Source organism: Cydia fagiglandana, chromosome 5, assembly GCF_963556715.1.
Source record: "Cydia fagiglandana chromosome 5, ilCydFagi1.1, whole genome shotgun sequence".
Classification (NCBI taxonomy): Eukaryota; Metazoa; Arthropoda; class Insecta; order Lepidoptera; family Tortricidae; genus Cydia; species Cydia fagiglandana.
This window is the reverse complement of record NC_085936.1, coordinates 17236177-17264062: the sequence shown is the minus strand read 5'-3', so window position 1 is coordinate 17264062 and position 27886 is coordinate 17236177. Positions and strand designations below refer to the sequence as shown.

Sequence of the window (27886 nt, the reverse complement as noted above, 5' to 3'; positions counted from 1 at the left end):
TATTAAATATTGTACGTTTTTGACATTCACGGACCGATTTTGGATTGCAGCCGCGCTATTTGGACTGTTGGAAGGCTCGTCAGTGGCCACCTTAATAGAGGTAGGTACGGGAGCTAAACCGCCCGTAGGTATAAAAGAAATAATGGTTTTTGTTAAAAGCTTAGGATCTTAGGCGTAAAAATAAGGCATAGGTATATACTATAATAGTAGATGCAAATAATCCAATTAGCTCCAGGATGGTAGTGTAATATGTGGTTCGTATACTTCGTATGCGTGCATGTGCCTCCATCAATTGGTTGAACAAGACAGATTCGAACTGTCGACCTCCGTCTGTGGTGATGTGAAGAGCATCAAGCATGCCAAACCGAGAAATCTACCAAAACCAAACCAATCTACTAAAAGTTTGCAAAGCTCACCGTTTCTACTACTGTTTTAACATTGTTCTATTGATAAATTACTTGGCTATCGGCTACCATAGTATTTGCGGATTCCTGAATTCGACGCCACTTTTATTCTACACGTCGTGAAAAATATTGCGGCGTCGATTTTGGCGTCCTTTGTGTGACGTAACACAAAAAAAAACACATACATTTTCTTCATTTTGTGTTACATTCTTTCATATTTTTGTGAATATTCCATTGTGTTACCTAAACTTTTTTGCAATTCACTCGTTTACGGGTTTTACTAGTGCTGCACTCTGGCAACAGAACATTGTATTCTCTATCGCCATAATCTGTGACGTTTTCAACCAAAAGGTTAACATTGTCGGTTGTCGACGAGGCTGATTTCAAATTGAAGCTTTATGGAAATAGCGCCTTATTGACAACAGATAATAAGAACCCATTTGGTTGAAAATGATACATTTGTCCCTATTAACATAATTTAGCCATAATTTCATGAAAGCATTTTTCAGCTTTAGATGTGCATATGCAGTCATGCACATCTAAAGCTGTAAAATACAGACTTATAATTCGAAATGTAATAAGTGACTTAGGAACATATTCCGATTGATCAAACTTTAATTATTCTATGTGCGGCAATTAGCACTGTACGTAAATACATACCTATTTCGAAAATTTAACCGGCCATATGTAAGTACTTACTGCAACTAAAAGACGTTGTGCGAATAGTTAAGGTGGTTCGCTTTCCATACAAAAAACAATTGCGTTATATTAAGTAATTACACACTATTAGGTACTTATGTAATTGTTTTTTTTTGTATGGAAAGCGAACCACCTTAATTGCCAACGAGAGGCGATAAATTGAAACACGATCTATAGGTCAGGAAATGAATGCTCAAAAAACGTTGTAGAGGGAAATGCTAGGAACACAGTTTTTGACTCCGTAACTTTGTTTGGACTATAACTAGTCTACCCCCCAGCACCGGGGCTACAGCCGGGGACTTTTGATATGTTCACCTCCTAACTAGTCCAAACAAAGTTACGTAGTCAAAAATTGTGTTCCTAGCATTTCCCTCTATAACTTCTTATTGCTTGGCCTACCAAGGGAGTTCTACTTTTCGAACATGTATGTTTGGGACTGCTTCTAACTCGACCTAGCAGAGATACTATTTTCTTGCGCATGATTGCCAGAAAACTTCTAGCTTCGCAAAACATGCCAGATGCACTACATCTACGAGGTAAGCCCAACAGCATTCTGAATGCATTGTTATACTGCACTTTTAATGCATCGTAGGCTCGCTTCGTATAGTTAACCCACAGGCCACTCGAGTAAAAGGAATGGCAATATGCTCTAAAGAGCGTTGTACCTTGACATTACTGATATTATTAACATAAAAGGTTTACATTTGCTCCATGTGAAGCTGTTGGAGGAAAGAAAATAATAAAACTCATGAACTTTCCTTTTCAATATTTTACTGACAGGTGAATAGGTTCTAAAAATGTAGTGCAATTTCCTTTACCTTCGTATTTTCACGGATACGTCCGAACGTCTCATATATGCTACTTGTATTTCAGTCAATACAAACAGTACTGAGGCGAGGTTGACTAAAGTAGCTTTTATACCTAACTATTCGTATCTTCCCCTGCAATTGGCGACTCACACGAAGACGTCAGTCGCCCGAGGCGCGCGACGCACGTCCGGCGCCGGCGACTCAGCAGAGACTCATTCTGGCTGCTTGTATCAGCTCCTGAAATTTGAGAATAATTATATTTAAAGGTTATATACAAGTTGTTTCTGTAAAATTATACATTTTTAAGTCCCATCTTTCTTAACTGACTATGCAGCATGCAAATTTTAGTGTAATATATACCTAACTTAACCTACTTAAACTAGTTTAATACAAATTAATTATCAACAACAATAGAAATAAAAATACACTGTCAATTATGAAATAATAATATATCATGTATCTATCTCAAACAAAACCACTTCAATTAACATAATTTAAAAACTAGATTGTTGATTTACAAGGTATTCATTAATAGAATAAAATGTCGAAGACAGCAGCCATTGAAAAAGTGCTCTTTTAAATTTACTATTGGGCAATTCTCTTATGTTGTTGGGTAACTTATTAAATATATTGACACACATAGCATAACAATTTTTCTTAAAAGTGGCAGTTCTTTGCATTTTATTTATGACCAGCCTGTTAGTGTTCCTAGTATTTCTTAGGAATACTTCGTTGGCTGTTTTAAACAGGTCTATATTTAACTTAACTAAGTTGACAGTACTTTGCAACAGAGTAATGTTGCTGCAGTCGTTACCCGAATGTCACCTTTGTCATACCTTAGAAAGTTATTGAAAAGGCGAGCGAAGCGAGCGCGAAAATGTTTCGATATAAAAAACGCAATTTTACTTTTAGGCCGAACCAGGCCCGAATCCTGGCATTTTGGTGCTCCCCCCTGAACGTGGTGCCCTAAGCACGTGCTTGTTTTGCTTATTGGTTAATCCGGCACTGTTAACAATGTATTTTTTATGTGAAACGTGAGTGAAATCTAACACTTTAAACTCTCGCGTTTTGTACATATATTTAATTACACAAACGGGTCTACCGCGTTTGGACGCGCGTTTGGTTGGCGTTTGTGGGTTTGTTGGGACGTCAGTCTTTCCGTGACCACAGCTAGTGCAACTCAGCTGAAACGTCGGAATTAAAGGTAAAAACAATGAAATTATATCGCGGTAGACCCGTTTGTGTAATTAAATATGTGATTGAAATCTCTTTAAAAAATCCGTAGGGGTCGGATCTAAAATTGTAATTAAGTCCGACTCACGCTTTACTGTACATTTATAATAGGTTTTCCTGTCATCTATAGGTATAGACCTATTTTATGTATTTTTTTCAAAATTTTAGACTTAGTAGTTTCGGAGATAAAGTGGGGGGAGGGGGGGCGGAATGGTCATTTTTTGCCTATTTTCTTGAATAACTTCTAAACTGTTTATTCGAAAATTATAAAAAAAATATATTTGAGATCCTTACAATAAGCTCTTTAATTTGATATGTAACATGATATAATTTGAATTTTTTTTTTTAATTTTTTCATTTACCCCCCAAAAGTGGCCCCCATGTTTAAAATTAATTTGTTTACGTTACATGTCCATATTTGGGTCACAAACTTACATATGTGTACCAAATTTCAACTTGATTGGTCCAGTAGTTCCGGAGAAAATCGGCTGTGACAGACGGACAGACAGACAGACAGACAGACTGACAGACAGACGCACGAGTGATCCTATAAGGGTTCCGTTTTTTCCTTTTGAGGTACGGAACCCTAAAAAGGACTATAATTATTAAAATCATTTAAATTAATTAAGGTAAATGTGTGGAAGACTGTCAGGTAAGACGACAAGCTCTTTCAATCCTTCAACTCTTGCACTTGTGCATTCTCTACTTACAGAAGTTTTGTAGAGCAGAATAAGCGAATCCATGTAGATGTAGTGTAGGGACGCTCGGCAGGAAGCAGGTGGGCTGTCGATCACGTGTTGCGTTTATTCAGCCCAATTCCCTAGAGTTGGAGCTGCAGCTAGGTTACTGTCCCGGCGGCATTAAGTGCCACACCATTCTCCTCGAATCTTCTTGTTTTCCTGCAGAACAGAAGAACATCTTTAAGTTCGTTTTCTTTCAGTGTGTCTTTACCGAATGTATTATATCGCGGTGCCGCATACATGAATTACATGATAAGTTCGCCTTTGTACTAATGATGTGTGTTCTTTCATGTTTTATGTTTCTTTTTGTACAAGGACTATACCAAACAAATTTAAGAATATCCACAGATGGCTCAAAAACAAATGAAGGGACCGGATGTGGTGTCTTCTCGGAGGACCTGAACATATACATCTCAAAACCCCTGGGTTACACTGGGAACACAATACGGGATTCCAAGCTGAATGTGTAGGAATAATGGAAGCTTGCAAAGCGATAAAAAGACGAGAAGTAAAACAAGAAAATATACTAATACTGTCAGACAGTAAATCAGTACTGCAAGCACTAGGTAGCTACAAACTTACATCGGAACTCATACTTGAATGACATCGAGGCCTCACTGAAGTGAGCAAAGAAGGCAACAAAGTAACAGTATAATGGATAAAGGGGCATAGTGGATCAAGAGGAAACGATGCAGCGGATGAACTGGCCAGGAAAGGTTCAGAAACCAGTTTCACAATAAGTTGTTGTTGTTGTTGTTGTCCTAAGGCACCCCAGAGGTGCAAAGGGCCTTCACAAGCTCGCGCCACGCCTTCCTATCTTCAGCGACCACTCTGGCCTCGCTCCAGCTCAACCCGACCGCTCGTAGTTCATTTGTGACGGACTGCTGCCAAGAGTGTCACAATAAGTACTGGACTAAAATGAACACCTGTAGGCAGACCAAAGAACAAAACTACAAGCTTACACCAAAATATTACTAAAAACATCCAGACACGTTTTACGATTACAGTGAGTTTTTTAATATTCCACTAGTAATTTAATAATTAATACAGGCGTGACATTTGTATAGTACCGATATAAATTACATTCTCATTGTTAATAATAATTTCGATATATTGCAAATTTTAACGATTAATTTTATTTATATAATTTGGATTATGTTTACAGGTATATGCACATAGAATACTAGACCAATACTAGTACTTATATGGAAAAAAAGACATGTAACAAATTGTTATCAATAAATTTTTCATTTCATTTCATTTCATTTCACACCAACTACGCAAAATAGTAGGATTAATCACAGGTCATAACAGACTAATCCAGCGGTCGGCAACCTTTTAGCAGCCAAGGACCAAATAGTAGTTACCGAAGTTGATGCGGGCCGCACTTTGTTAATATTTATGACTTTATCAGACATTGTTGTTTGTCAATATTACATACAAAATAGCCTAGGAGGCACGCGGGGTGCAAGTGAGAGGTTCGCGGGCCGCTTGTTGCCGACCGCTGCACTAATCAAACACCTACATAATATGGGTAAAACAGACAGCCCCATGTGCAGAGTGTGCATGGAAGAAGAAGAAACAGTAAAGCATATTCTCCTACACTGTAGGTAGAAGGTAGAAGTATACAGGAACCAATACCTAGGGACTCCGTGCACATTGAAGGAGGCAGTTAGCGACCTGAAGACACTGCTAGGTGTCATGGAGGAGCTGGGGCCACCCCATAAACACAATTTTTTTGCTCTTAAGTAGTAGTTTTTGATGGTGTTTGACCCATTGATCAGTGACCCAGTCTCAGTTTTTCTGATAAACAGCTGTCTTAATGGACTCACCAATATGTTTTGCAGAAACCTCCACCTTGTTTTCTCAGTCAATCTCAATATAAATAAATATATTGGGACATTTTTACACAAATTGACCAAGTCCCACGGTAAGCTCAAGAAGGCTTGTGTTGTGGGCACCCAGACAACAATATAATTATTCAATATACAAATATCTGTCTCATCAAACAAATAAATTCCCTAACCAGGATTTGAACCCAGAACCATCAGCTTCACCGGCAGGGTCACTAGGCTAGGCACCCACTAGGCCAGACTGGTTGTCAAATATAACCAAGATATTCTTTTGAACAAACTGCCATGTCACTGCTGGTTTCAATCTGTGCCCTTCATAATCTACATACTTACTGCTGTCTGTCTCTCATGCAGTCTAAAAAAATTAAGTGTGGGGTACAAACTTTGTGTCGGTCGAAAGTCGAAACCCTCTTGCCTTATCTCCTGATCCACCTTTCAATACTGGTCATCACTCAAGTAATTTTCCAAATTTCTGGGAATACTTCTAGCTCGAGACAGAGGTTAAATATGTGCCATAGCGGCTCCGCCAGCACCATGCTGTACAGTCTGTGCGACTTAGGTCTAGGTGTCGCACACTCAAGGTCTAGGAGAGGTGGTGACCCATTGAAAACTCCGATGTTATTACTAATATATTATTTACGGGGTCACCACTGTGCGACTTAGGTCTAGGTGTCGCACACTCAAGGTCTAGGAGAGGTGGTGACCCATTGAAAACTCCGATGTTATTACTAATATATTATTTATTGGCGTGTTTCCACAATAAAGGTACAGAAAGAAGTGTCGGGGCCCGTGAGAACATACATGGACGCTAACCCCCCCGCGCGTCCCGCGCGTCGATTCTATTTTGCTGCGTTGTGGGATTAGCCATCCAAGTGTGTTCCCACAAGTCCATACGCACGAGGGAATACCATGCGGACACGAAGATTTTTTTAGCTTAAGTTGTTGAATTGCGGCACTTACCTCCAACTTCGGCTTCTCCATTAATTAATATTTTTTCAGTACCTCGTACCTCTACTGAGTCTACTGTTTCTTTTATTAGAATTCATTTTATTGTATTTGTAAACCAACAAGTGTCAATACAATACTGTCAATGTCACTGAAAGATGGCACTAGAAAAAACCGATTATTTTTAAATTGTCAAGAGCTAATGTCAGAACGTCCCTACTAATTTTGACAGCTCCCTTAAAAAAAAGAATCTCTCTGGTTTTTGGCTTCCTATTATTGGGTCGTACATTATTGGGTCGAGCTTTCTCGACCTGTACCAATAATGCGCAGCCCAATAATTGAAAGCCAAGGGACTCAAATTATTGGACGCGAATTATGGGGTCGTACATTATTGCCCTGTGAAAAGAGTGGCTTCGTATTATCGCCCCGGACCAATATTGCGCGGCCCGAGAATGCTCAACCCAGGAATGTACAGCCCAATAATACGCGTCCACCATGGACGCCTATTATTGGGCTGTACATTCTTGGGTTGAGCATTATTTGGTCGTACATTAGTGGCTCCCACACGTGCAGACAAACTTCATTTGCAATGACATATTTCAAATACTACTTATAGCGCGTAATGAGCAGTCCGTGGAATTTCGATCAGACAGTTTTATGTTTGACTTAAACAGCTCAAGGTCCTAATTGTACTTTTGAGTTTCAAATCACAAAGTATGTTTTATACCTTAACAATATTACACTAGTTGTACGATACAAACGATCACTTTTTCCTTTTTTTTTCAAATCAGCCTACCTATAGCATTATTAATTCTTCGAGAAAACAAGTAAATGAAATAAATTTTAATTCTAGTTTATTTTCGTCTAATTTGGACATTACATTATGTGGAATAAACATGGCAACACTAAATTCGATCTGTCAATTCAATTGACATTTGTGTTTGCAATGCAAGCGTTCTTTCGTCGAGTGCGATTTTAGGTTGCGTTTTGATAGTTAATTACAGTCTACATAGAAACTTCTAGTGTAATACAAGATGCCAAAGTATTATTGCGATTATTGTGACACATATTTAACTCACGATTCACCTAGTGTGAGGAAAACACATTGTACCGGCCGAAAGCATAAGGATAACGTGAAATTTTACTACCAAAAATGGATGGAGGAGCAAGCTCAACATCTCATTGACGCTACAACCGCTGCATTTAAAGCTGGAAAGATTGCACAGAATCCGTTTGGCGGTAAAGGTGCTGCTATTCCCCCGCCATGGGATCCCTCAGTAATGGGCCCGGGAGGACCGCGACCGCCCGTACCTACACCAGGAGGCCCGCCTGGCATGTTGCCGCCGCCCGCTATGGGTCCCGGAGGACCGATGGCGCCACACATGATGATGGGACCGCACGGCCCAATGCCGCCTATGATGGGAATGCGACCGCCAATGATGATGGGTATGGGTCCTATGGGCCCCATGGGTCCCATGGGTCAGATGCGACCACCGTTAATGAACGGCCCGCCTATGAACAAATAGCAGAAGTTTAAAGTGAGTGAAAGACGATAATTTAAACCACCATAACTCATTAGAAACATTGACCTGGATTTACTGACAGTTTCATTTTAACAAAGTTGACTCTAAGAATAACATTCAAAGTTTCAATGTTTTAACCCTCATTTATGTTTTACCTTCATAAATGTACTAGACAGAGTGTACAAATGCATTTAAACATTATGATAGTATTTGTTTTGTTCAATGAATCTGAAAATAACTGTAATTTTTATTGACAGCCCAGAAATTATTCAAAGTATTTTGTGAATGATTTGATTTGTTCTTTTTCACCGATGTCTAGTAGATTTTACTAGGAGTAAGGATATGGGTTGACAATCTTTAAGGAAATGATGTAATTATAATTTGTAAGTCCCATGCAGCTTCCAAGATATGGATTGCTGGCTATACAAGATCTAGGATATCATTGAAATATATTTGTAAATTAAGTAAGTTGTGTTTTTTTTACAACCCATTTTTAAGTACATACTATAGTAGGCAAGGTCTTTGTGGTTATAAAGAGGAATATTTGCAATGTAATAAAATAAAATAATAATAAGATTACAGTAATTACATTGCCACTGCTAGAAAGTAGGTTGAAAAGTTTCTAAACTTTCTAAGACGGTAATAAAGTTTTATTCCACAAGTTTCTAGAGAAAAAGACAAGTCATCAGTGGGCAATCGGGCATATAGGAGAGTTGTGACAGTATCTCATGTGTGAGGTAGACTATCCATCTTATTCTAACTGTATTAAATTTGTGGCATCTGCATTTACAGTTGATGCCACAACCTCTAGTTAGCTCAATTTCTTGAGTATATGGAATCTTGAAAAACTTGGTTCCTAGGGCACTGGACCAGACTTCAGTTACTTTTTTATTTAGTGTGAGAACTATTTAGGATTGTGGGGATGTTCCAGAATGTTGTGGTTCTTACTTAGCATTTAAAGGACTTTGCATGCTGCTAATCTGCTAAGATTAAACTTTGAATTCTTTTAAATAGTTAGCAAGTATCAAGTATGGAGCGAAATGATTCACAAATACAATAATTATTTATTGCTCAGTTCAATCAAATGAAACAAATATTAGTCAAAGTTAGTACAGATGTAGTGTATAATCTGTTCCCATCACATTTTATTTAAATAAATTTTAATTTAAGTATAAAATATTGATTTCTATGCTAAAATATTATTTAAGTATATATTTTTTTTTATATTAATGATGTTTTATGAAATTATGTATGTTCTGAAATAAAGATTTGGCAGATATTGGTAATGCTACTGCGGTCAGCTTCAGTTCTTTTTGTAGTGCAAATACGAAAGTTACCGACAAAATAAGATGGGAACACATCATTGAAAGTTTCAAATTAACTTAGCCAGCACAATCTTGTAAAATGTTTCTTAAAGTCGTGCGGATAGTTTGTTTTCTAGGGCTGCGTCTGGCTGAATCCTGTTCCGAATCACGTGGCTCCCCATACTCAGTAAATATGTTCATTATGATCTCAATAAATTCAATAATAAAGAACAAAACCATCAAAAATGGTAACAATATAGTTACGGCTATGCGTGCACTTTCCGCTGGTAATTTCCTACCAGATGATGCCTTGGAGTATTCCGTTAAAATCATAACAGCAAGGGAAGTTTGAAGACTTGTACAAAGGATCAGTATGTAGCACTGGAAAAACCGGGATGGCTTATGTTTACACATCTCGCCGATGACTTCCGTTCCCTTAAAAACATACACGGATGTAATAGCCACTGGAGCCAAGAAAGAATTTTCTAAAGCATTTGATCGTTTACTCATTTCAGTGAGAACATATACGGTGTTAAGAAATAATATAGTCAATTTGATCCACATGCTTTTAGTTACAGAAGAATTCTTTTCCTTTTCGGATAGGAACTTTCAGTACTTTGTAAGAACACAAAGAGCATATAATCACTACGAAAGAACATAGAAAGAACCTATCATATGTTCACCTGACAGACAGATGAATTACTTTTAATTCATTTTGGAAGAAGTTTATTTTACATAGGTAGGTTGGGCTTCAGCAAGGCTTTAGCTTCAGGTACTTAAGGCCCAGAGAGCCCATTGCGATTACCAAAAATCCAAATTTCGTTGACTCTCTATCGCTCTCGCGTATTGGTGTGATAACGGACTATACGAAGACAAATGAACGAACGAACTAAGTGGACTACGTGGTTCCTGGCAAAGAAAATATACAGCTTGGCAACAAAGAGTAGAAATTAAAAAGTGGCAGCACTGTAGTGTTGTCCCGTTTTCTTTCTTATATACTTAAATTGATTTGAAATGGACTCATTTTTGCCAAACTGTACATGGTTCTCGGTAGAATCCCATCGGGTCACTAAAAGTACCTAGTCGAGAGAAGAGACTCATATAATATTCACTGAGCTCATTTTCCTAATAAAAAGCGGCCAAGTGCGAGTCGGGTTCCCATGAAGGGTTCCGTAACAGCAAGTAACAATAAAATTGCGGTTTACGGTTTATGACGTATAAAAAAAAACTACTTACCAAATCTTGTTCAAACTAATTTTCGGTGGAAGTTTGCATGGTAATGTACAGTCAGCAGCAGAAGTCGCTATACACTCCAGGTGCTCAAAGAGAGGTAAACGTTTAAACTGTCAAAAAGTTGTTGACTGTCATGGTAGTATTTACTTGTGAGCGCTCAACGTGTCACAAATATGTTAACAGTCGCTATTCATTAATTTCTACACTTACAACAAGTCATTGATACCTTAGCTGTCAAAAAACCAATGGTATCTAAGCGGCCAACGTGTCAAATATATCTGAACAATATGGAAAAATAGACTTTAAAGCATATAAGTATGGTCGAATATTGAATGAAAGATAGCCATGCTAATTTCAGGTAAAGCGTTTTGACAATCATCGAAAGCAGTACAGTCTTGTCATCACATACATCTATCTCACGTTTTGCCCTTCAACCATTTGACAGGTGCCTCTCGGTCAACTTACTGCAAACTATTTCTTTTAACAGAATCGTCAAGACGAATGACACATAGCAAAATCTAACTGAAGCCGAATTTAGAGCCAATTGTCAAGGCACGTTGTGGTCTCAGTAACAGGCGTTTGCTTTTCAAAGTAGAGACCGCGGGTTCAAATCTCAGTCGTACGCACCTAGAGATTACAGCTTTTTATTTCTTTTGGGTTTCATTTTTATTATTAATTTGTGTCTTCAGGTTTTATGTTAATTTCGCATTAGTTTATATAATTTTTGAAGATATGTCAGACGTAGCGTAATATGTACGACTTTCTATCAGGACTTTGTAGGTTTGAACCCGCAGTAAGCGTTACTTAGATTGCTCCTGTGCGGAATGCCATTTGATATTTACCTACTGCTAGGTTGGATATAATTATTTTCTCCTTCGTTCTTTGATCGATTCGGGGCGGGGCATCGTATTTTAGTAGGTAAGTACTACACAGGTTGGCCCATTTAGATCGGTCAGTATGGGAAAATCTAAAACTATAAGACATACACCGATCTCTTCTTAGGAACCATGTCATCGATTTTAGTAACAAGAAAAACTGCATTCATACATTAAAAAAAATGTATGTGTAATGTATTGAAAATAAAAACCGGGCAAGTGCGAGTCGGACTCGCGCACGAAGGGTTCCGTACCATAATGCAAAAAAAGGCGATAAAAAAACGGTCACCCATCCAAGTACTGACCCCGCCCGACGTTGCTTAACTTCGGTCAAAAATCACGTTCGTTGTATGGGAGCCCCAGTTAAATCTTTATTTTATTCTGTTTTTAGTATTTGTTGTTATAGCGGCAACAGAAATACATCATCTGTGAAAATTTCAACTATCTAGCTATCACGGTTCGTGAGATACAGCCTGGTGACAGACGGACGGACGGTCGGATGGATGGACGGACGGGACGGACGGATAGCAGAGTCTTAGTAATAGGGTCCCGTTTTACCCTTTGGGTACGGAACCCTAAAAACCCTAAAAATCTTCGAAAACTTACTAAATGAAATAAAAGGACATGAAAACAATGCATTTTATTAATTTTAGACATCATGTTTCATAGTAACATTTATTGCTTAAGACCTACACAATCGATATCTAAATAGAAATAGTCTTAGTTTTATTTTTCAAAACGTTCGGGGTTTGATTCCCGAGCTGAGTACACATTTTTTTTAATGTATGAATGCAGTGTTTCGTGTTACTTAAATCGATGACATGATTCCTAAGAAAAGATCGGTGTATATCTTATAGTATCAGATTTTCCCATACTGGCCGATCTAAATGGGCCAACCTGTGGCCACCCTGTATAGTGTGTTTTAGTACAATAAGCGGGCTAAATAAATATATTAACATAGGTATATAATATGCTCTACGGTTTGGAAGAACAGCCGGATATGACAGTTAAAATAAAAAAACCGATCGTTCTCGTAGAACCTACTTATTTATTGTCTAAGTTTGACACTTAACGATAAAATACTTCTTTAAGAAAGGAGGTGTCAATTCGTAGTGTTACAGTATTTATTTAAAAGTTAAACAGATAAAATGTTGATGCTTAGTTACCATTGAAATAACAACTGCTTAGCAACTGGTGGCACCCTGGCTGCTGACGTACGTGATTGGCAGTGCGTGTAGGTATTAATGACAGCAGCTTGAATTTGAGTGCTTAGTTACCACTGACGTTTTAACCGTTATTGTCATTGTGATTAAATAAGGGTGTATGTGTTAAAGAAAAACTCAGAAGTTAAGGTATATGTGACGAACTGAAAGCCTACGTGAAAATGACAACTTAGATGTCCTTATTTTTGTGACGATTGAAGTGTATATGTTTTCTTGGACACCTTGCCCGCTCAGGTATATCTGCTGCTGACTGTACATCATATATTTTTTTTAGTTTTATCATTCTCTTAGTTTAGAAGTTACAGGGGGGGGGGGGGGACACACATTTTACCACTTTGGAAGTGTCTCTCGCGCAAACTATTCAGTTTAGAAGAAAATGATATTAGAAACCTCAATATCATTTTTGAAGACCTATCCACAGATACCCCACACGTATGGGTTTGATGAAAAAAATTTTTTTGAGTTTCAGTTATATGTATGGGGAACCCTAAAAATTTATTATTTTTTTTCTATTTTTGTATGAAAATCTTAATGCGGTTCACAGAATACATCTACTTACCAAGTTTCAACCGTATAGTGCTTATAGTTTCGGAAAAAAGTGGCTGTGACATACGGACGGACAGACAGACAGACAGACAGACAGACATGACGAATCTATAAGGGTTCCGTTTTTTTGCCATTTGGCTACGGAACCCTAAAAAGCTTACTAGATCCAAAAAGCCCGCGCAACGCAAGTAACGCAGTCAAAGCAAATATCAGTTACATATAAAGTTAATCGTGGAATCACGTCCATTTATTAATGAAAAGCCTATAAACCTCGTGTCCCTCGATTTCCATCTGTCTCGGTTTTAGTCGATGTTCGGCCAGTCGTTGAGATAGATATACGCCATGGCCATTCCGCCATCTCCGCCTGGACCTGCCAGCTGGATATTGTAACTTTTCTTATGACATATTATTATGTCAATTATGTGATACCTACTCCGTACCTACGTAATAGTAAAACCACAGTAAAACTGAATTAATAGCCAGTGGATCGAGGCATAAACGTGCAGAGGATTGTGCCCGCAATCGACAGTGAGAATGTAACGAAGCTAGGTAAGTGCCTTATTGCCCCAATTATAATTAAGACGATGTGTAACCCTAACCCCTTGGACGAAGTAAAGTCCAAGACCAAGTGCGCTCCTTTTATTCTATACAGGTTGATTGGAACCAATGAGTTTTGACCACTGGTTGACTGGACCAACTGGACTTAAATCGTTGCCTATGACCCATAGAATAACCCCTTTCAAGGAATACGGCGAATTTCCAATCACCCTGTATATGGTTTCGCATAAACGAGAGCTTGTAAATTGCTGTTAACAGATTAGGATCTAAGCTTAAAAAGCTCGCCTCACTTATTTCAATCAAACCTTGGAGTTTGAGATTCTCTACTTTCTACTACTACTTTGACTATCTCTAGTCGAAAACGAAAGGGAAATAAAATTAATTAATAAAAAAATAAAAAACACGACTGCTGAATTTTAAAGCGAACTGAAAAGCTAAAAATAATGTTAATACTCGTATGTTAGTTAGGTACATAAGGGGTCATGCACATTTATGACCGTGACAGTAGGTAGGTACGTGTGCATTTAGTTTCGATTACAGTCGGGGGACCTTCATTTACCTACTGCATTCTTTCATTTAAAAGGTCCCCCGACTGCAATCGAAACTAAATGCACACGTACCTACCTACAATCACGGTCATAAATGTGCATGACCCCTTATGTACCTAACTAACATACGAGTATTAACATTATTTTTAGCTTTTCAGTTCGCTTTAAAATTCAGCAGTCGTGTTTTTTATTTTTTTATTAATTAATTTTATTTTACACATTTTAGTGACAAAACGAACTAAAACTATTATTTATAAAGATTACCCGGAAATTTAGTTTGTCCACAAAGTTTTCTTTATGTGGATATTAGCTCCTGGGACTGGGACCTTTTAATTAAACTCACCGTTCCGGAATACCGGCGTCTTTTCTGTGGATAATATGTGGATGTGTTCACGATATGGGACATTTGACATTTTCCCATATAACTTCTTAAAAAGAAGTAGAAGTTTTTAACATGTCAATGAGGGTTTGAAGGTCCACAGTAAAGACTCATAACTTTAACTCCCACTAAAAAAGTGGCCCTAGGCTAAATAGCACGTTGTTAGCAACAAATCGAACAACAATCATATGCGTCTGATTGCATTTCATTATTCAGTCTACGTGACGCTAACATCTTTATGTGGCAGTAATTACTACCTACTTACAAATGATAAACTGGCGAATATAGGTAGATATTAGCCCTGATAGACTAGATGGCTGAGGGCCGAGCTCTGCGTAGGGCCGAACGCCCAAAACGTTCAAGAGAAGCACGCTTCTACGCGAGGCTGAAAGCCATGCTGCGGGACGTTAGCGGTGAAACACAGAAAAATTGTACATGTGTCAAAATACGTAGACTGAAGACCGAGCTCTGCGTAAGGCCCATGGGTGCAATTTCTTCAAATGTCTGACCGAGTACTAAACTCCCGCAGGTCAGTCTTCGGCGTCGCGTGGAATCGCGCCTTCCCAATTAAGATACTAGGGGAAATTAAGGATAGCGCATACTGTACCTGTCCGACGCTCCGGACCTTCGGCTTTACGCGGAGTTCGGTCTACGGGCTTCGCATTAGACACTTGTAACATTGCGTTGTTCTGTGTTTAAATACTAAAGGTACGCCTCTCTCGGACGCTTCGGGCATTCAGCCCTACGCGAGGTTCGCGGCCTTCGGCCTTCGTATTTAGATACTTGTATTATTGTCTATATTATGGTATGTTGTTGTTGTTTGAATACTAAAGACGCGCCTTTTTCGGACGATTCGGGCCATTGGTTTTATTATTGCTATAAAAGGGGAGATTGCAGCTATACTAGGGGAAATTGCAGTAAGTGAGTTCCACCTGTCAGATGATCCTGGCCTTCGACCCTACTCCAGCTCGGACTTTGGCCTGCGCATCTAGACATTTCTTCTATTGGTCTGTGTTTGAACACAACACTCTTGCAGCTCGGGGAAATTACTTAGGGGAAAGTTGCGAAAAGCGCGCTCTGGCCCTTGGACCCTACGCGGAGCGCACCTTTCGGCCTTTGAATTTAGGCAAATGTCTACAACTATTAGTTAGGTTAGGAATGAATAAAGGAAGGTTCGAAGCATTTGAGAAGGAAGGAAGAGACATAATATGTATAAACATTGTCACATAGATACTTCTTACAATAGGGAATATTACGCGAAACTCTGCGTAGGGGGCGCCACTACTACACTCCATCACAATCTCGGGCTCTACCGCGAAATAAGAAAATCGAAATTTCGCTATCACTCTTGCATATTCGGCAGAACATTGCAGTATCCCTATTATGAAAATGAAATGAAAGTTTAGTAGTTAAAACAAAACCATTTTTTTTCGCAGGCGGGTTAATTAGGTTTAGTAGGCAAGGATAATTTTATTCACATGAAATATAAGAATCCAATAAGCCAGAAATTATTCGAAGCCCATCGCTTAAATAGAATTTCACACGTTTAGATTTCAATAGCGCGATTTAGAACATGTTTGTGTTTAGTTCCTGTATTTACCTTAGGGATACGATATGATTTATATATATTTTTATGATCAGCGGTAAAAACCCTTACATTTGATAGCTCACTAAATAAGATAGAAGGATTTATTTTTCTTAGTACATTTTGTGAATCCTTATTCTACCAAAATAAGACTTGAACGCGTATGTTGCATATATATTTTAAATCGTCTTTCAAAGATCTTCATTTTGAGGCCCCATTCGATAGGTTTGCAAGTTTTTTTTTTCTAAACATCACGCAATATCTCGTATTATGTCCGCCATATTGATTTTATTATGACGTCACATAGCCTATGTTAGTCGGGATGACGTAAGGATTCTAATGATATATCATTTATCTAAATCGGTTAAGGCATTCAGAAGTTATGGTGGAATAAAGAAACTCACATACAAACATGAACCCTGAAAACAATACACTCTTTTTGTTTGGGCAGTCGTGTAAAAATAAAGCACCAGTTATTTAACACGTTTTATTAAAATTGTATCCTAATAACTTCAAAAAGTTTTAAACACTACTTGAACAGTACTGGTTAAGGTACTCAATAAATACTTACAAACTAGTTTAAAACTAAGTAGTTGTAAAGTTGAACTATTTACAATACAGTTCATAAAACATTGGCCCCTCAAGACCATATTAACAAATCTTTTGAGCTTAAATAACTTATCATCGATAAGTCACTGGTAGGCGATACAGTGGTGCCGGCACAAATGGCACTTTAAGCAAATAGACTAGAATAAAGCTTCTATCAATTTTATTGTTGTGTAGTAAAAAAAACTAAGCACCGCTTAAGTTTAAGATGCTTTAGTAGAAATATCATAATGCTGTTTCTAGGGTGGTGGGTGAAGTTTTTCCTCGTTCCGGAGATGATTTGCTTCGAGTAGAGGTAGGCCCTGCTGTAGGACTCTTGAATGACGTAAATTTAGGTGGAGATGATTCTGGTTGGCTGCTGAAGAATTCTGCTCGCTTGGCTTGCAGCAATTCTGTTCGAGATAACCCATGTAATTTACCGAAATCGGGATCAATCGGGAACACTCCGTGGTCGGCTGGCTCCAGGAAATCGTTGTCGGCTTCTAGAGTATTCTCATTTATGGGGATCAGGTTTCGTCTGGCCCCGAAATGCTGATTAGTGACTATGGGCACTGTTTTACACGGTATGTTGTTTGGAGAACCATCGTGCTTTTCAGCAGAACTGTTTGAGTTTTCATCTTCGTTGTTCGCTTCTGGTATTGGCGTAGAGAGAACGTCAGATCTGGGGCTAGAAAATCGCCATTGTGACTTCGGAGAGAGCAGTATTTTGGGAGAATTCTTGTGTTCTTTGATTAAGGCATTCGTTCTACCAGGTGAGGCTGGCTGAGGTTGAGGTTTTATTATTTTTCTCTGAGTGTATGTCTTAGGAGATCCGCTTAGATCGAGAATATTAATTTTGCTTCTATTGGTGGGGGGAGGTTGCAGTTCAGTTTTTTCCTTGGAAAGCTTCAGCTGTTCCACTGCAGATAGTTTGTTAGATTTACTTTGAGGATTAAGAGTATTTAGTTTGACACTGTGCTGTAAGAGTAGCTTTTTGAAATCAAGTCTCGATGTTTGAGGTACGGGGCCATATCTGTCTGCGCATGTGGTATCCTGTTTTTGCACCACATAGCCGCGACTGGGAGACGGCATAACGTGTTGCCTCTCCGCCGGTGACCAACTGTTTCTATTTCTCGGATCTCCTAGATAGCCTGTCTCTGGATGACGCTGATTACCTTTAAGGTATAATGAGGTTTCGGAATTGACTGGCGATAAACTAGTAGTAGACAACGCAGGTGATTCTGATCTTTCAGCGCCATCTTTTATATTCAGTTTCTTTTTGCTTTTATGTATAACCGCATAGAGTTCTTCGTTCGTCATTGTTGATTTAACCGGGGAGAGTAGTTTGGAAGAGAGATCGACTACGTTCTCTTTGCTGGACGGGGTAGAAGATTTGAAGGAACCTGTTGTCCGTGGATCTATGGGTGAAATTCTAATCGAGTCGTCATTGGGTTGGATGGGTTGAGAATTTCCTGGCTTTTCAGTTAAACGTGAAGAGGCAGTAGCAACGTTGGGAGGATAGTTGAAAATAGTGCGTGCGTCGGTGATGGGTCGTCGAGCGCTCGGCTCTAGGGTGCTTCGCTTCGGAAGTGTCCAGAACACTGGCTCTTCTCTCACTGGTTGGTTTGCTGGATTCTCGTAATTGACTACTCCGTGTTTGCCTCGCAAGTGGGCGGTTTGATATTTGTACGTGGTGGGATTGATCGTGTTGAATTCTACTCTTTGACCCTTTTGGACTAGAGTTAGCGGCGGATTCGAGTAGGGCTTGTCAGCACTGGAATGTCGACAGTCTGGAATATAAAGAACAGATAATGAGTTAGAGATCGTTTTTCTTTACTAATGCTATAAGTACCAGAAATATTAGATTATGCTAATATTTTTTAACAGGCATTAACGTAGGTATAATTCACTACATTTTAGCTGATGCGTTTCTATATTTACTTTAAATTTACAAGTAGGTAATATATGTATGTATAATCATAAGTATCATAACAGTAGATGCGTTTGAAAACTTTAACGTAATATACTAATATATAAATCGACTACATATTTATGGCACCAATCCATACCATTCCCATAAGCCTAGAGCTAGGTAATTTCTATCATAATTATTAACAGTGAAAGGCTACAACAGTGAACAACCATTACTTATGATACAGATTATGTCTTGCGTTATATTAACGTATCTAGCATGTATCTGGTCTATGTGTTCGTGAATACAATGATAAATTAGTAACGTGAATTTACAGAAGTGCATGGTATTTTATTCTTTCTTACAATTTCATACATGGGGTTATAATATGTATAAATTACAATGTTAATGATATGGTTAATACAGATTACCGCATTTCTCCGTGTTAGCTTGTGAAAGGTGTATCTGCTAGTCGAGCTAACTCTTCATGCAGTGTAAAAATCAAAATGTCATGCCAAAAAAGCAACACAAAACTTTACCTTTGAAGAACTTCGTGTTAAATGTCACAAAGTGGAAGCTATCGCCGTCTGTGCAAGCCATGTGGGATGAGTGCAATTAGAGAGGAACTGAGCGTCGGTTCACAACCACCGAGATCCGGAGACTAGGTGAGTCCGGTTGCATACCGAACGCGACGAGTCGAGCGCTGAAGGTAAACTAATATACTTTGACCTCGAGGTACTATATATAATTTTTATTAGTCGGAGGTCGCAGATATACTGGTTATCTTCAAGCGCGCGATCGAAGTCGGTCGGTAAGCGTGGCATAACACCCAGGGTGTTAAGACAGCTTTTCGTCAGTTTTTACAGTTTTATAACGCTCTTCGTTATGGAAACGGCAATTATACAAATTAGTTGTGTTACGTCTATTGCGGCGGAGTTCAATCACGAATGACCTAGTTTGTTAATTAATTAGTTCCTTTTTTAATTGTTAAATGTCCCATATATGTTCTTAATTAACAAAATCCAGTGACACGTATTTACAAATCAGTGCGAAAATAATGAGGTATTGGAAGACGGTTAATTGCGAAAAATCCTGTTTTAAAACTTTTTTGTTTTATATCGTAAATGTTGTCAAAACAGAACTTTTAGTTCTTAAATTTAGAGCTCAGTGCTGTGCTAGTGAGTGAGGTGAGGAGCGGAGGTGAAGACAAATGAAATCAGTGCGTTAATTCACAATGACTCTATAATAAAATTAATTACAAAACACAGAAGACACACAGAATAACACACCATGCACTTACAAACGAAAAATTGTGAACTAATCATAAGCTGGGCTGGTGCGAAAAACCACCATGCATTCTTTCCGTGTCAACATTTAATAAAATATAATACAGTGCTTCTTAAAAAGCTAAATAGGATAAAAAGTATCTAAAACACGAATTTAGCCATCAAAAATAAAAATTCATATCACAGTATTAACAAGGCACATTTTTAGGAAGACGAAATTTTCAAAGGACGGAATTCATTAGGAATATAATAATCATTGTTTTCCCCTTAACTATCTACCTATTCTACATGGATCTACAAATTGATCTAGATAATTATATAAACTTGGCCACATTGTCTAAGTCTTATCTAAAAGCGTTTTATTTCCACAAGTACCAACAAATCAGGTAACAAATAACTATAAAATTCAATTATATATTGTAAAAATAAAACTGGGGATACTATCTACAACTACCAGATTTCAGTACCATAATCTGATTCCGAAACTGATAAAATGCGAGCTCGATGCATTGAACTATCTACAGGTACAGTGACTTTAGTAGGAGAGAGGGGACACGACGGCGGTGAATGCAATATACAGACATCATCCGGATCTGAGTCCAAAATAGCAGTTAAAATATCTAAAGAATGATCTCTATTGTCCGGTATGAACGCGACAGAGTGCCGTTTTGGCATTGGAGTTGTAAAAGGACTTAAAGCTAATGCTGATAACTGAGATTCAAAACTATCGTTAACATATGAACTGCTATTATTAGAATATTCACAATTTTCCGAATCATTTGAAAAACTTCTATGACTAAGTTTGGGTGATACGGAAGCTGGGTAGTTTATTTGTTCGCGTAATAAATCTGCATTAATTTCAGCTTGAATCATTTCTAGAGAATCTACTTTCTTTGAGTTACTGTTAAAAGTTTCTAGTTTCAAAAGCTTTTTAATGGGCATAAGGGGTGAATTGGCAAGTTTGTAACTATCACTACGTTTAACTTTATTAGTTATTGATTTATCACCGTTTGGAGTACTAACGTGATTATTTCCAGCTTCTCCGTTGTTATTAATGTTATTTCTTTGCGTAAACATTTTCAAAACTTCTGCTACTTTACTACCAGATTTGCCAAGTTCGTGCCTACATTTGCTATTTTGTAAAATAATAGGCGTTTGGAAATTGGGTACAAATGGAATGATATCATCATTAATTTCGGGCGACGTCTCTAATAACTTATCAGAATTATTATTATTAATAGAAATAATGGGGTCTTTTTTCGTTTCATTCTTACCTGCTAAATCATCTTTCGTCGGCGACAAGCTGACGCCCTCCGCATCGTGTATATTAACGTACGCCCCTGGCCTAGGAATTACTTCTACTACTCGCGGAATATCTTGAGGGTTTTTAGAAATAGCCTTGGGTGGATGTTGTGTCGTCGGAGTCGTAGGTGTTTCAGTGACAGGTGTGGCGGTGATGATCGTGCTCGGTTTAGGAGCCGGAAGAGTGACAAATTCTGTTGTTACAGGTCCATCGGGAAGTGTTGGAGCTTTAATAATTACTTTTCCTAGTTGCGGTGATGTGGGTTTGCTCGCAGGTGGAGGGGGTTCGTAAGGGAAGTCAGTCTCATCGCTTATTTGAACAACATCTGCTATTTCTCTCTGAACAACAGCGGTGGTGGCGTTAACTTCCTGAACGAATGGCCCAGGTTCAAAAGTAGTATGCGCTCCTTTTCTGCGCTTGAGCGTGTCGGATGAGTAAATAACTTGACCTTGAGAGTCCAAAGTTACTTTAGCACCTTTCTTTTGAAATTCTTCTAAGGCAGGCGTTGGCGTTTCATGTAACCCATGTTCTAAAAAGTCTTTACTTTCACTTAAACAATTTGGCAATTCATTTAAAGAGACATACTCAGTTTCAGGTAGTTTTCCAGATAAAACTGTTTGTAAGTTCTTCCTGACCATATCAGTGCTTCCATAAATACCTTTGTTAAGGCAAACTTTTTGGTTGTTATTTTTAACATCAGCTATTGTCACATAGTCCCCAGAATCGTAGATATGATCCGACAAATTACTTTCTTTTGGCACAGGTGACTTCTTGTTTGACAGTTTAGCAGGAAGCACTCCTTTGAGCTTACACATTAAATTATTGAACGGCTTTAAATTAATTTGTGTATGAGATTTGCTAGATTTAGTCAGGTCGGTAATGTGTTTTGGCTCTTTCGGTTTTTCTTCTACAGGTAGATCTAGTTTAGGCCTACTGTTTGATTTCTTAAATGTACATTCTTTCTCTGCATCTTGCTTTTTACAAACATCAACCTCTTTGTTGCTTGTTTCACTTTCGTCATCTGAATTGGTTGGAGTAATGACACACAGTGAAGGGATTCTGGAACTATTGATTGTAGTTTTATATCTTATTCTTTCTATTCTGTCAGTTCCTTCTAAATCTGAGGATTCTGAATAATCTTGTTCAGACAGACTATTCTTTCCGTGAGCGCTGGATACAGAGTCTTCGATTGGTGAACTAGACGTATTATGACCGGAATCAGGAGAACTGGTCCCTGTGCTTTTCTTGGCACTTTCAAGATCAGTTTCTGTATGGATTTCAGCTACGGCTGTCATTTCTCTATTATTTCCGATGTTTCTAGTTATAGTGATTGTAGAAGTTGGCACTTGGTTGATTTCAGGCGACGAATGATTATACATTGCCTTTTCTGTATAAGAACGGCTAGGATTATATCTAAGGCTGCTGTATGGAGATTTTGAGAATGAAGAACTCACGCTTCTGTCTAAACTAGCATTAGCACTGTGAATGTTGTTGTTTCTGCTGCGATTTAATTTTGTTAACGAACTCTTTCTTTCTGGCACTTTCGGCCCTATGACCAATGACCTATCGCTTCCAGCAGCCATTAGCGTTGTGCAAACGGTGCCAGCAGAGCTTGTAGTAGTGCTAGTCGACCCTTTACCAAATAATTCATATTCGTTCTCAGCAGTTTGACTGCCAGTCGAGTTGGAGAGGGCGTTGCTGGTATGCATTGGCGTGCTAGGCGATATTTCTTCTTCTTTTAATGTCTTTAATCCGGAATCCATATGGAATGAGGTGTAGTACCCTTCTGTATCACAGGAAAACTCGGAGCTGGTTTCTAAATCCTCGTGTAAATCATGTATAATGTCAGGAGTGAGTGTTCCTTCGCTAGTAACGCTCCCTGATCCAGAAGTGTTAAGGAATCTTCTTCTACTAATTATAGAACTCGGTGGTCCATGATGGAAATTAAGCGAGTTATTAGATGTCGCAGCCGAAGTTGAACTTCGGGGTGGCACTGTGGTGGATGTTATTTCTGATCCTATACTGGTACGACCTGACTCTGAGCTGGCCGACCAGTTACCGCTAGACGAATGCGGCTCATCTTTGCCTGTCGCTGATCGCCTTTGTCTTCTTTGAGCTGATGTTCCCCGTAATTTAACTCCGACGTTAATGGTTGCGGTTGTTTGTGTCGCAGGCAAACCTATGCTCTTTTCAGACGAGGAATACGAGGCGCATCTTTGATGCGTTCTCCTGTCGTCATCTCCCTGGCGTTTCTTACGCATAGTTACAGTTTCTTGCACTTCTTTATCGTCTTGTCTAGTGGGCGACTTTGTATCTTTCTTGTCAACTTTCATGGAGTCCTTAAAGCTATCTCTGCTCGCACTCGGAGATCTGCCGATCATTTTCAGTCGGCTTCTACCCCATTCTTTGAGAGTATTGAAGTGTCCTTTCTTAGTTACGGGGTCAATAGGACTCTTCTTAAGAAGATCGCTAGAGCGCGACCTGATGACAGTGCTATCTTCGATCTCTTCAGAAGCCGCGGCATTTGATGTATCGCTACGATAAAACAAACCAAGCAAAGCATTAGTCACACGCATAAGGCAACCTATAGTTGTATACACAAAGAACGCTTCTTAGTCTTGTAACATCGGCGCTCTTCAAAGATTTCATTAATCGTGAAGCTTATATGAACAATTAGTGTTCAAGTGCACAATTAATTGGTTGTCCTCGTTTAGTAGGAAACAAAGACAACCAATGTTACAGTATACACAGAAGCACAAAATATTATCAAAGATTTGTTAAAAGTGCCGTAAATTGAACAAGAACGTCATTGAAGCCGACACAGTACTGTGCTCAGCGGTTGTTAATGGACGCTTTAATAGATTACATTATCGAGGATGTAAAGGGGTGATTATTACTATGGATTTATGTGATGGATAATGTAATTTATTAGTCGGTGTAGGTGCAGTCTAGAAGCTTACCCAGCTATAGCCTCTCTAAGCTCTTTCTGATCAGTGCCGGATATGGTGTTGCGTCTTTTACCGCGGGGTTTCCTCGTGCGCGTGCGGCGCTTCACCGTGTCCGTCTCGCCGGGCACCGACTCCAGGTGCAGCGACTTACGCGAGCTGCACATTCGGTCGAAGAACTTGCCCGACGTGTCGATCGCGACCATTTCCGGGGGGAATCTGTCAAACGCATAAGTAACTAATTTTATGTACAGTCAACAAAACCGTAGCTTAGCACACCTGCATACATATTGGTAACCTAAAAGTGTGCTGGCTGTTTCTACATTAAAAGCTGAATTTTATTAGGCTAAACAATTAGTATTTGTCTTTAAGGTAAGTAATTACCCTCATTTACATCGAATCAATAATAAGAAACTAGAATGATGTGCAGTTACAAAGCCAATTAACCTTATTGGTGTTTTTATTCGTTATTATTATCAATAAACGATAGGTATTATTAACCTCACCTATATTAAATTAACTTCTTACTGCCACCATGATTGACATGAGATGAGATCTTTTTTCTGTCGTGCCTGGTTTTCTAATGTATACTCACTTGGAAGCGATGACCCTTAGCTGTTCCTCGGGGCTGGGCAACCTGTGGTCGATGGGCTCGTCGTCACCCGAGCCACATTCGGATAGTTCATCAGGAGTTAATGTCACGGAGCTCTGAATGCGCATTGAAGCGTCCGGCAGCGCTGTCACGTCGCCGACAGCCTCTTTTGATGTCCATTTCCGAAGGTGCTCCACCACTGACGGCTGAAATGTTTTTGGTGAGGCTTTTAAGTGTTTGCGTATTATTAATGCTGCTGATTTATGCAATTAAATTGCATTGCTAGTAAATACATGGAATTTAAGCCAAAAGAAAATGAAACATAATTTAGATATTCAATCCGCTAGCGACGTTTTAAGCAGACAGTGTCGCGTCAGTTTTTATCTCGGCTTATCATATTTAATTAAGCAGATGATAACGCGAAAGTGTCAAAAAATGAGTTAGAGCTAATGGAAGCACTTAAAACTGAAAGGTACCTATAAAGTTAGGTACCTTAGTTAGGTCCTAAATTAAAGCAAAATTTACAATTGTCGTCAAAAATTAGTTTCGAAGTAATTTTTAGCCGTATGGAAATCAAACTTTCAGGAACAAAAACGAAAAACTAGAACCTACATCTGTACCTATATGACCCAAATCCTAACTAAACATTATTTCGCCCACTTTCACTTGATTAAAAAAAATTTCAGCCTACCCCTCTCAACCCCCTAAATTTCCCCCTTAAATAAGCAGTTTTTACTTTTTTACACTATGAGTGGTGGTAATTGCTATAACTGTTCCAAATTTTAGGCATCTACGTCAAACGGTCTCTGAGAAAAACGCATTTAACTGATTTGCAAGACCGAAGTGATCCCATAAGTGTTCCGTGAACAAAGTTTTGTACACGGAACACTAAAAAAATTAGAAATACTTACAACATGCGTCTCAATCTCCACATCGACTTTCTGATAAATCCTCCGTCTCTTGGAACTAAGCACGGGCGTGCAGAGGAGGTAGGGGGAATGTTGGGAGTCCTTCCTCAGCTGGTCGAGGATGGAGGCCGAGAGCCGGTCAGTGGTCGCCTTCTCGTACAGGTTGCGCAAGCTGGTGGGTCTGAAATGTGAGAGCGTGAAGGTTTGTACGGTTGGCGGGTTACGATTGGGAAATGGATATGAGAATACAGTAAGCAGCAAAGATAGCTGTAAAAAAGTGAAAAAAGATTTAACTATCCCCTTATTCATAAACGTTTACTAAAGTTGACAAGCCGATAATAATCGTTTGTCCCTTTCCGACGCATTGGTATGATGGAAAGGGACAAACGATTATTATCGGCTTGTCAACTTTAGTAAACGTTTATGAATATGGGGGTTAGAGAATGATAATCGAGATATTAATTAGTTCGTCATAATCTAAAGAAATTTGAAATAACCGTTCTAAAGATGCCTAACATAAGTGCCTGTTACTAGGCCTACATGAATAAAGTATTTTTGACATTTTTTTTGACTTTGTTCATTATAAAAAAAAAAAACTTCTTTAAGAATAACACTATTATTATAATGTCCGGAAGGTACGCACTGTTACTGCTGCTGCTTGCTGTCACGGTCATTTCACTCTCAAAATATGTTATACTTTAATGTATTCATGCTCATAAACAAAATGGAATGGAAAAAATGCGATTCATCAAAAATGCAGTCAAACGACACTCGCTGCGGTCTTGCCACATCCCTTGACGGATTTCCCAAAAATATGCGGTGCGAGTAAAAAAATGTATCTTTTCTTATACTTAATAATGCAAATTTTACCTTGTATCAGGTGTGAACAATTCCTTTTTGAGGGGCTGGCTCGCCGTGTAGTGAACTTTGCGCAGCGCAAAGTTTGACAGGCTTCCCTCCGCTGTAACAACGAAAAAATATAACTAAATAAGCGACTGAAACGATATTTCTTGCGAACTGAGTTTCTTTTGAACACAACGCTTGTAACCCAAATAAAGTTTGCTTTCAAATAACAAAAGTACAATATTGTTTCCGAGTTTTTCTTTTAGACATTAGCAATTGCGTTACATAGGTAAGTACGTTTAAGTAAGCGGGTTATCTTTTGTAAAATGTAGTCGAATCTAAATGGCAGAATTATCTTGGTAAGAAATATGGTTTTAACAAAGTTTTGATATAAATCTTTAACTAATATATACTCGTTTATAATCAGACATTGTTCGAAGATAAAGGAAATAGGGATTATTAGTCACAAGTTTAAATGGCAGGGTGTAATAAAGGTGAAATTGACTTAATCACCTACCATTATTTAACCCACAGGTTGTCGGGATTTATGTTTCCTACTACGGTAGATTATTTCACATCGTCTGCTTCGGTAACTGTTAAATACTTTCTCCACTTGCATAAAATTGGTTTTTAATAAGTGGTTGGAACCAATTAGTATGTCCAATTAAATTTAGAAGCATGATCTGTAAATAATCTGCCACTTTTAGACGATTACCTACCAGTTGGTGATAATACTCAGTTGAGTATTATCGCGAAGTATTTTAATAAGACTCTATATTGTGAGTCCGATACTTAAGAAATAAGGTGATACGAGTATAAAAGTAATTGGCGCCATTTAACACAGATTGTTAGCCAACAATCGGGATCTTTAGAATGATATAACACTTAGTAAGGAACTGTAGTGATCAATCAAGTGTGCAATCAACTGCGAAATTGTTCCTACGTACGTTGTATGTGTGATGTAATAGCAAATTACACTGATACGTTATACAAATGGGAACAGGTTTTAGATCTAAGTCACAGATAAATATATTATGAAGTAAGAAAGCATCAAT

General features: G+C 38.5%; 2 protein-coding genes and 2 long non-coding RNA genes across 4 annotated transcripts in view; 1 reads left to right on the top strand and 3 right to left on the bottom strand.

Annotated features, from left to right (window-relative positions):
* The window catches only part of LOC134664604 (uncharacterized), a 484236-nt gene that overhangs the window by 32219 nt on the left and 424131 nt on the right, over positions 1–27886 (bottom strand). The window lies entirely within an intron of this gene.
* On the bottom strand, positions 1177–7161 carry LOC134664577 (uncharacterized). Its single transcript, XR_010098265.1, has 3 exons — positions 6699–7161; positions 3856–4044; positions 1177–2149 (listed from the first exon to the last, which is right to left on the bottom strand). It is a non-coding gene; the product is annotated as an uncharacterized LOC134664577 (long non-coding RNA).
* Positions 7608–8674, top strand: LOC134664575 (U1 small nuclear ribonucleoprotein C). The gene has a single exon (XM_063521289.1). The coding sequence runs from the start codon at positions 7718–7720 to the stop codon at positions 8207–8209; it is 492 nt and encodes a 163-aa protein (XP_063377359.1). The 5' UTR covers positions 7608–7717; the 3' UTR covers positions 8210–8674.
* LOC134664574 (mucin-2) overlaps positions 16931–27886 on the bottom strand; it is a 107412-nt gene continuing 96456 nt past the window's right edge. Inside the window, exons 2-7 of the mRNA XM_063521288.1 lie at positions 26859–26949; positions 25992–26169; positions 25084–25286; positions 24504–24707; positions 21515–24078; positions 16931–18832 (exon numbers count right to left, since the gene is read on the bottom strand). Of these exons, the coding sequence (XP_063377358.1) occupies positions 17289–18832; positions 21515–24078; positions 24504–24707; positions 25084–25286; positions 25992–26169; positions 26859–26949 (4784 nt within the window). The 3' untranslated portion in view covers positions 16931–17288. The remainder of the gene's footprint in view (positions 18833–21514; positions 24079–24503; positions 24708–25083; positions 25287–25991; positions 26170–26858; positions 26950–27886) is intronic.